Source organism: Vitis vinifera, chromosome 10 (assembly GCF_030704535.1).
Source record: "Vitis vinifera cultivar Pinot Noir 40024 chromosome 10, ASM3070453v1".
Classification (NCBI taxonomy): Eukaryota; Viridiplantae; Streptophyta; class Magnoliopsida; order Vitales; family Vitaceae; genus Vitis; species Vitis vinifera.
In genome coordinates this window covers 18,684,139-18,695,095 of record NC_081814.1, presented here as the reverse complement: position 1 = coordinate 18,695,095, position 10,957 = coordinate 18,684,139, and the positions used below count along the sequence as shown (strand labels likewise).

The window sequence follows — 10,957 nt, the reverse complement described above, 5'->3', positions numbered from 1 at the left end:
ACAGTCTCGAAATCCCTAGGTCGATCTCCTGATCCTAGGTCAAAAGGCTCAATATCCTCCATGATAGGTCAGGCCACAGTGATCGTGATGTAAGTGAAAATATGTTTCATATCGAAAGCATAACACACATCAACACAAAATATGTAAAACGTACTCACGAGAAAAAAGAATAACACATACCCAAAATAAAAAGATCATATCACTAAATGAACCAAATGAGTACATCATGTGTGAAGCGATAGAGGACTACAAAAGACTAGACTCTCAACATGAACTACAAACAACAACTCTGAACCAAACTGGACTCGACAAAGCGACTCTGATGAGCTAAACACTGGACCTAACAGAACGGGAACGACTCTGATGACGACCATAAATCAAAATGAAAGGTGCTCTGAGCTAGATCGCTGCAAAATGATGTACCCATGTCAACTGAAACAAAGTCCCCAACCTGAGGTGTCCCAAAATACCATGCGACCATCAATACCATCAACATCCAAATCAATCTACTGAAGACCAGGAGGAGGAGGAGCTGCATGTGTAGAATGTGCAGGCAGGGGATTGGTGGTCACACTTGGCTTAGCCAAGTCAACCATCCCTGAATCGATCAAATCCTGTATCGCATGATGGAGTGCTGAACAATGCTCAGTATCGTGCCCCGGAATCTGATGATACAAGCAGTGCTCATGTGAACGAAAATGAGGAGGAATAGGATGGGGCAAAGGCCTCGGTGCCAAAGGAACAATCACTCCAGCGTCTCTAAGCTTCTCAAAAGCTCTAGTCATAGTCATGCCCAAGGGAGTGAACTGTCTCGGGGGCCTCTGTGTATATGGTCTAGGCGGTGGGTGAGTAGCGGCTCTCGGATGTGGTGGTCGCGGCTGCATGCTAGTCTGAGCAATGTAAGGCTCCTGAGCATAATCCAACTGATGCTGACACTGTGGAAGAGAGAAAAGAGCTCTGACTGTAGGAGGCCTATAAGCTGAGTGATGCGCGGGCCTCTGGTGCCGATAGCTAATAGCACCAACCTCTCCAGATCTGGTAGATGATCCAATCGGCCTCTTCCCCTTACTGTCAGGGGAAGTAGTAGTATCTGTCCATAATCCTCGAGCCATAGCCTCCTCTACACTGAAAGCAGCATGAACCAAACTCCTAAGATCCTGAAATGGGATGCCTACCAGACGTCTAGCGAACCTCGGCTGTAGGTTCCGAAGAACCATATCAATCTGATCCTGCTCCTTAGGCCGGTCTACCATACCAGCCACCTTTGCCCTCCAACGAGTGACAAAGGAAGAAATAGACTCCTTTGGCCTCTGTCTAGTGGCCTCCAACTCTCGTCTGGATACATCAATATCGGCACTGAAAGCGAACTGAGTCAGGAACTCACGAGCCACGTCCTCCCAGGTGCGAAGTCTCGAAGGCTCAACTGAAGCAAACCATCTCTGAGCTGCCCCACTAAGTGACATGGGAAAGAGGGCCACCAGCTGTGCATCATCTATCCCGTGCGCCCTCATGACAGTGCTGTATAATCTCAAGTGGATCTTGGGACAACCAATCCCACTGTAGCGCTCAATGTCTGGCATGCGGAACTTGGCGGGCAAGCTAGCCGCCGGTATGCCATCTCTGTCATCCCAAGTCAAACCTCCGTCCTGCAATCTGATCTGTCTCATCATGGACTCGAGCCTCTCAACCTTGGCCTCCTGCTCGGCCAATCGAGTATCCCCAATAGTAGGAACCATGGGAGACGGCACTGTGACAGTAGGTGGTGGAATGGTCTCACAATGATCTACCAGATGGAATGGAGTACCAAGTGAAACCCCAGGTGGACGAGTCTGTGCTGTCTGAGATGCATGAGGAATCGTCTCGTCAGTGACCACGCCAGCCGGATGAGGATCCTGGCGAGAACTCTCTAACTGATCCAAACGTCTACTGACTCCGGCCATGAACTCCTGAATGGAAGCAAGTGTGGAAGCTAGCTCGTCTGACATCTCAACTGAACTATCTGAACTCGGATATGAATCTGCTCTGATCAATCGTCCTCGAACTCTCCTCCAAGAATGTGACTCCAGACTCAACCGACTCCTAAACTGACTCCCTACAATGCAAACAAGATGAATGAAGGACACGAGATAAAACTCTAAAAGACGACAATACAACATACAAGCACATGGTCCTGAGGTGGCAATCAGAAATATGGATATATGACGAGAACTCTGGAGTCATAAAGGTGTCCACTGTGAGATGGCTACAAATGTGACTAGAGAATCTCCATCAATAATCTAAGATAAAAGAGGTGTGAAAAACACACTATCACGAGATCAATACTCCATCTATAACCACATATCCTTGAATCAACCTTCAACTCGAGCTCCATAAGACAAAAAAAAAAAAAATGGTAGGGTGATCAAGGCAACTCTCTCGAAAAAAGTGTGAATATGAAAACTTGTCTTTCACCTTTCCGTAATGAAAATATGAGCATCGAGTCGAAAATTGAATCCAGGATCAAACGAAGAATGAGGTATTGGGCTCGTGATAGGTGTACAGTGCGAAAACAAGATGATCATGATCGATGAACATATCCCGAAGTATCAAGTAAGTGTCAACAAAGTGAAAAGATGTGTCGAACCAAGAAAGAAAAACGAAAGCCCTAGGGGGAAAACATGCTAAACTCATCAAGTAAAAAACACAAACTAAGGCGATAAGACGAAAGGTGATCCAACCGATACTCAGATTCATACTGATCTCCGAGCACTCTCAACTGGAGACTAAAAAGAGGAAGTGTCAAATCTAAACTGTGACTAAAGAGGCTCTGAAGGCCCTCAGATGCACCCACGTGTAGGGAGGGAGTCCTAATAGAAGGATCTACGGCTCAACCTACAAGGTCAAGGTGGTTCTAGATGGATGAGAGTGGATTTTAAAGGTCCCTAGCAGAAGCGATCATACCCTCCGGCGGTACGCAACCCTCTGCACGCCTCCGAAGAGACGGGGTGCTTCCATGCAAGGTGGTCATCACCTCCACACATGCACTACCTCGACATCCCAGGGGGTTCCTATGGTGAAACCTTTCAAACTCTCAACACTCAATAGCCAACTAGAGTGCACAGTGATGGTGTGGGTGCATCCGATAATCCTAGGAAGCTAAAGCAGGAGATGAAACACACTGGCCACACAAATATCCTGAAATCTAGCTCTGGGCTATACAAGTCTTCAAAGTTCGGACTCCAATCAGCATCAATATGTCGACCACCTCCAGAATGCTCCCAAACATAGATATAGCCCATCGCTAGACCCTACTCCTAATCACTAGCTCGGTCGAAGAGCAAACAGAGCAAACAAGTCTCATATCAAATACGAGAGCCAGGAAAACAATGTCGACCGAGACTAGGGTTTTGGGAATAAGGGGATAAGTGTGTGTCCCACATAGACAGGCAACTCATGCAATCACACGGAATGAGAGGTGTCATGCAACAGACAGTCATGCAAAATAGGTATATATCATCCAAATCTACACACAAGCTAATCGAGGAGAATATCTGGCAAATGATAATCAAGATAATATATAACCAAGAGAAACAATCATGTCAAATCAAATGATATACAATGGCGAGTCTATACATGTGAGGTGATCAAAACAAACATGAAAAAAACAGGGTCACTATGCTAAACAATGCAAGATAATCAATCAATGCAACTAGCATATCAATGTCCCTAATAGATATAGCAGTGATGCACAAAAAGAATCGCAGCATTGGAAGCCCAAATCAAGATAATCGATCATCATAATCAGCATATCAATGTCCTAAATGAGTACAATATCTAATCATGTATCCAATGATATCAAAGAACTCTCAATGTGCAATCAAGAGATAGGTACTCACTGATCGACTCATCAAATGCCATATTTGCTTCATCCTAAGTTCAAGCTTGACCCTCTAAAGGTCCCCAGTGGAGTCGCCATTTTGTGGACCCCGCATTTCGGCTCATGCGTTTCCCACTTGATGGCGAGCTCGATTTTTATTTTTATTTGAAAAATTGATTTTTATTGATTATTTGAAAATGACTTGGAGTCGCCACTTATTTTTGTTTTATTTTAAAAGGGTAAACAAAATAAGAAAGAAAAACCCTAAGTGTGACTCCTTATTTTGGAAAAGGCGGTCTGTGAAAAACCGGATCGGGTTCGGGGGTCAGGTTACTTATCGGGAAGGTACGGTAAAGACCGTAGCACCCCTTTAAGTCCCTAAAGTCGGGTCTCTACTAATAAAATGAAGCAATCATGGCGATTGATGAGGGAATCAATGAATACTCAGAGTGATCATGCACATGTGAGAATCTAAACATGCATACAAAAAATGACCCGAGCGAGTGTGGATGCATACCTCGGCAGTGATCCATAAAGCGCTATCAAGAAGTGAGGTTAGCGCACAATTAAGGAATAATTTCAAGCATGTCATAGGGCTGAATAGAAACAATCATGCATGACAACTAAATCAAAGAAACAATCAATCAATCATAAAGAAAACACATATGTTGGGCCCCCACCAAAGCCCGATTGATCTTGCATGAATTGATCTCACAAATTCCATTATTCTGAAATTATGAAAATTGCATTCGTGCTTATGTAAAACCAAGAAAAACATAAGGTTTGAGAATCGGAGTAGAATTAAAATTGTTCGAGTAAAGACTGGATTTTTTTAAATTTGTTTGAAAATTGGAGTCTCGAAAATTATTTGAAAATTGGAGATTCGCAAATTAAATTTAAGAATTTGAATTTCGGAAATTAAATTTGAAAGAAATTGAAACTTTGAAAATTATTTGAGAATTTGAAGTTTTTTTAAAAAAAATAGAAATTACGTTCGAAAATTAGAAAATTGAATTTGGAAATCGGGATTTTGAATAATTATCTAAAAAAACAAAGTTTTAAAATGAATAAATAAATTGAATAATAATAATAGTAACGAAAATAATAATTAAATAAATGAACATGAATAGTGGAACTTTTTTTTTTTTTTTTTTAAAACAGGAAATTAGATTTGAAAATCGGGATTTTGAAGAATTCTTTAAAGGTGAAATTTAAAAAAATAAATTTAAAAAAAAATGAAGTTTCGGAAATTAAAGTTTTAAAGATTATTCAAAAGTTATGGTTTTCAAAAATTATTTGTACAAGTGGAAAACACGTGTACATGGGCTTAGGATGGAATGGCAAGTGGTCTTTGGATTATCCAACCAAAACTCTCATCATGACTTATGGAGGCTGCCAACTGTGGAAGGTATCAAAGCTAGGAATAAACAAAACCTGGACGCGTGCACACTAAAATGGTTATTCATGTGGATTTGCAAGCATATGGGAGATAACAGCAGCGGAGGTGCATAAAGGACCCAAAAAAACATCCAACAGAATAGCATTCTAAAGGAGAAAACATGTAGCTCCCAATGAACATACCTGGAACGTCTCTTGGAACCAGATTTAATCATTTTCCAAGCACCTTCTTCCTCATCTCAGCTAGTTTTTCCTTCCAAGCTCAGCCGATTCTACTCCTAACCACCTCCCTAGCTCAAATGGTCTTCTATCTAGTTACCTTCTCTCTGCAGTCTCTGAAAAGCTCCCTCAACTCTCCATAACAGCTTTCTCTGCCCAGCTCGGGTTTTCCTTCAGCCTGCTTCTCTCTCAGTCTCATTCTCTGATTTTCTCTTTTTTCTCTCAGTTGCCCTTCAAATCCTCCAGATCACCCTCCAGGCGCTTCCTCTGAAAAATCCCCTGCGCCCCCCTCTTCCTTTCTCCAAGCTTCACTCTCTAAGATCCCCCCCCGGAACCAGCAAGTCCCCCCCTCAGCTTTGGCTTTCCCTCCAAGTTCAAGCCCCCCTCTCTCTGTCACCCTACAGCTGCCTAAGGATAGCTCTTTCTTCCTGTTTCTCTCTTCTTTCACAAGCCATCACCAGCTCTGCTGTTCACCCATCAGCAGCATGGCTTCCTCCATCAGCAGCATGGCTTCCTCCATCAGCAGCATGGCCTCCTTGCTCTTTTGCTGCCCGTCCAATCCGGCTTCCCTCCAGCAGAAAAAGGGGTCCCCCCCTCCTTATTTCAAAAAGAAATGCAAATAAGTAAAAAAAATACTCTCCCCCGGGTCCCTCATAAAAGGGGTCTACACATGAACTCTACTTTTTGCCACAAAATTATTCTAGTAAAATGTTATTTTTCTTCATCAAATTACTTTTTGTTGCTAAAACTATGATAGAGATAATTCTTGAACAATATATAGCATTGTGCTATGAATTCCACTTTTTGCAACAAAATTATTTGTTGCAAATGTCACTTTTAGCCATGAATTTACTTTTCATGGCATAAAATATAATGAGAATTATTATGACATAATACATGACATTTTGTCATGAACTTCACTTTTTGCCATGAATTTAGCTGTTTCAAATGCCACTTTTAGCCATGAATTTACTTTTCATATTTAAAACTATGACAAAGAATAATTGTTATATAATATATAAAATTTTGCTATGAACTTTACTTTTTAGTATGATTTTTTTTTAAAACAAAAAATATGTAAAGAAAGACTTAAAATTTTCAATTTCCGTGTAGAGAATTACCCTTTATTTTAATTATATATGTATTACCTATAATAAATTAAAAATTAAGCAAAACTATTACATAATTAATATTTATATATTTAATAATTTATAAAAATACTATACAAAATAGTCATTATTTATATAAAAAAATGGTTTTTTTATTAAAGCACAATAATAATTCAATGTTGATAAAAATTGAAAGAAAAAAAATAACTATTTGATTTTTTTTTATATGAGTTTAATAATTTTAATTTTAAAGATATAAATGACATTTACAAATTTAATAAAAATTTATAATTTTTAAGTATGTTTGTTATTTTGAAATTTTGTGGTAGTTAAAAAAAACCTTATAGAAAAAAATAAAAATTGTTTCCCATTCTTGACATAGATAAGTTTTTTACTTTTTATTTTTTCTTCTAATTTAGATAACTATTACATTTTTTGAACAATACTTTTCTAAGAATTTTAGCTTCCCTATTTTTTTTTTCCTAAAGTTTTTTTTTTTTTTTTTTTTTTAAGTTTTTCCTCATTCATTTATAAAAGTATGAAAAATAATCATAATTTGGGATGAGTATAAAGATAGAAATAATGTTGAACTTAATTAAAAGTTTGTTATACCTCCTTGAACATCAATTTGTTCATAGAAGAGATGATCAAAGTCTCTTAAAAAATTAGTAATAAAATGGAGGGTTATGAATTCGAGTTACAACAATTGTCATTTAATATACTAATTATTAGGAGGCTAAACCCTCCCCTAGACTTGGGACAAGTGTGAGGTCATCATGTTTTTAGAAATAGAAACTCATGCTAAAAAATTTCCCAAAAAAATGAAAAATAAATTATTATTATTATTATTATTATTATTATTATATTTTTTTTCCATCAATTTAGATTTGTCACTAAAGATATTATATTGCCATGTAACAATATTTATCATAAAAAGAGATATTTTGCCACAAAACTTGTCTCAAGATAGAGGTAATTTTGCTATAAATAGTTTATTTTTCGCCCCAAATATCATTTATCGCTAGAAGTAACTTTTAGCAACACAATTTTTTTATTCATGGGTAAAATTAATTACTCATGAACTTGTTGTAACAATTATGCAATGAAATTTTTTTTTGTAGCAAATATGTTTTTACCACAAAAATATGTGGCAAAACATCATATTTACTATAGTGATAATTTATTTTCTTCTTACTTTCTTGCATATTTTTCATGATTCTTTCTCATCCAATTGGACCTTTGGTGGAAAAAAAGTGATAAATCATACTAATGCTTTCATTGCCATGCGGGAAAGAAAGGAGCATATATGTTCCTGAATGCCTATGGACATCTACAATACATCAATACTAACCTTAAACTTACAAGGCAAATTTGCTGCTTTAGTGAAGGAACGATAGTTCATTCTTATATTTTGATGGTCAATCATTTCTTTAGTTAGTCAAGGACAATCATTAGCTCAAGGGACAATTAAATGTCTTTTTTTTTAATCATTTTCTTCAATAGCACCCTCCATCATTTAATCTTTGCTTATCATTAGTTGATAACAATCTAGAATGATTGAGCATTTTGGCTCTCAGTGACTCAATTATTTTATCCCTAATGATCGATTATTCTTATATTGGTTTAATTGTATTTGTCACGCCCCAAAACCCATTTGAAAGGCATGACAATCGTTTCACATCTCAAACCGAAAGACTCAAAGTGGAAATGATACCAACATTCATCTTGTAATTGAAAATTATCAATTACTAAATTGTTGTTTAGAGTAGTAGAACAAAAATTCTAAAATCTTCAAATCTCAACTTTAAAACTAACATATCAACTAAAGTATCATTGTCCAAGAAAATTCAAACTTAAACAATAGCTAATATTAATCAAATTCTAACATTTATATAAAGTCCAAAAAGAGAGTTTAAACAAATATCCTAAAATGCCAAATTCTCATGCTAACTATTACTCCTCACCCAAATTTAGGGTACGTGAAAAATTATTAAAGGGATGAGCTCAAAGCTCAATAAGGAACATTAATTCAGTTTCATAGATCAAATATTTTCAATCATTCTTATCAATAGGAGATATAAGGTACAATCATTTTCATAAAAACGTTTGAGTTCAAACATGTTAATACATTTTAAATATTTTCATTTTGGTTATCAAATAAGAAATGGTGCCTAATTAAGTGGGACTTTACAAATGAGTGGCTAGCCTCAAATTTGTTTCTTTAAGGTGGAACTAGTAATTTCTAATCAAACCTCCAAATCAATTACACTTCCCACCGCAAAAATGTAAAAGTCAACTATTATAGTTCATTGACAAGGGTCATAAGTCAACTATTATATCTTGTTGACAAGGGTTAAACAAACTAAAGTCAAATACTTTGTTTTATTTATTCAAACTTACGAAAGCACAATATCTTCATATGTTCTGTTATAAACAAAACAAAAATTATAATATATTTTTCATGCAAAAATATATTAGATCCATGCATAAAAACAAAATTAACATTTTCACATTTCAAATAGCATATATAAAGAAAATTTTATTTTATTTTACAAAATTTGTATTAATTTCCCTTACCTCAAAGAAGTACTCAAAAACCTTGGAGAAAATAATGCTAAAAAATACTCTTCACTTAACATAATATAAGAGAAACAACTATTACTATTTATCTAAAAATATAAGTTTGAAAATCTTAAATTTTTTAAGTATTCAAGTTAATATTTTTAATTATGAAAGATAATTTAATTGATCTATTCCTTATCTAAGTAAATTAATAAATTTCCAATTCATATAAAACTTTTTTTTGCCAATTTATTTTCAGGAACACAACATAATTAAATTAAACTACAATTTATTTCACTAATTAAATTTTATTTTATTTATTAACTTAACATTAATCATTAATATCATTTAAGGGGAAATCATGTAACCATACACCAATTAAAAAAAAAATTAGATTTTAGAACTTTACTTTTTCTTTTTCAATTTTAGCGTAAAATACAAAAAAAAAACATTGTCTATTCATGCATTCTAATAGTGCTTTCAAATATGTTCCACAATTACCCTCAAAAGTAAAGAACAAAGTACACACCAATTTTATACCGTCTATTAACAAGTACATGTGTCCTTTATTTTTATTATTTCTCTCACATCAATATATCTCACTTACCACTTGTTATGTCCCCACTTGTTTTTTGTTTTTCTTTTCCTCTCCTGCCACCATAATCTATTGTCACCTATTATAGTTTTTATTATTATTATTATTATTTTCATTTATATTCTTTTTAATATGCTCATGTATTTTCTCATAAAACTTCTTTAATTTTAATTTTTCTTTGCTCTCTAATTTCTCCATATTTATTGATTTTTTTAATTATTTTTTTGACATATTAAACTTTAAATGATAATATATAATAAATCATTAATATAACAAATTAAATAAAAACAAAAATATATAATGTACAAAAATGAAAATATTATCTCACAAATAATATACTTGATGATTTTAAATATTAATTATAATAATACATTTGATAAATTAAGGTTTAAATTTAAAAATTCTATTTTATTATTTAGAAGTTTATGATATAAGATTTTTTATATTAATACTAAATAAAAGATTTATTTATTTTGTAAATTCTATTACATGTAAAAGTAAAAATATCTTTGTAATACTATTTTATTATTTACATTATTTTTCTTTTAATTTTCATTTTAAATTTATCATATCAAAATCACAATAAATGATGGTGCTTTTATCATTTTTCTTATGATTTTAATTTGATTGTGAATCTAACTTTTTGCTTAGTTAAAATCTTTAATTTTAATTAAAATAAAATATAAAATAAAAAATATTTTTCATAAAAAAAAATTGTATTTAACCTTTTATATTAATTTCATAAAAAAATAGGTACATCCTTAAAAAAAAAAAGGTAAATTCATGCTAAGGAAAACCGGAACCACTATTATACTTATCATGGTATATATATTCATTTGGGACCCTCGACAAGTAATTAGAGGTCCTCGCCCACCTTAAAACAAACTTTGCAATCCTAGATATATCCATTCTTAGAGGAACCAAGACCCCTATCTCCATTCTCATGGTTCATATATTCCCTTGGAGATCCCTGAGAAGGAATTGGAGATTGTTCCCCAACCTGGAACGAACATCAAAACCCAAGGCACATCTTAAAGACAATTTGGTACATTCAATCCATGAGCGACCATGACCTCTATATTATTAACCATGGTTCGTTTATTTCTTTAGGGATCTTTAGGAAGTAATTAGAGATCGTTCCCTACTCCAAAACCCTAAGTACATCCTTAAAGAAATTTGGTACATCATTAAGAAATTTTGGTACATTCAATCATTGGG

The 10,957-nt window shown here is 34.6% G+C and overlaps 1 protein-coding gene across 1 annotated transcript; it reads right to left on the bottom strand.

The window, feature by feature from the left end:
• Positions 1-506: 506 nt before the first annotated feature.
• Positions 507-5,672, bottom strand: LOC104878008 (uncharacterized). The gene is made up of 3 exons (XM_019217930.2): positions 5,574-5,672; positions 2,689-2,755; positions 507-2,092 (listed from the first exon to the last, which is right to left on the bottom strand). The coding sequence occupies exons 1-3, from the start codon at positions 5,670-5,672 to the stop codon at positions 507-509; spliced, it is 1,752 nt and encodes a 583-aa protein (XP_019073475.2).
• Between the last annotated feature and the right edge of the window lie 5,285 nt (positions 5,673-10,957).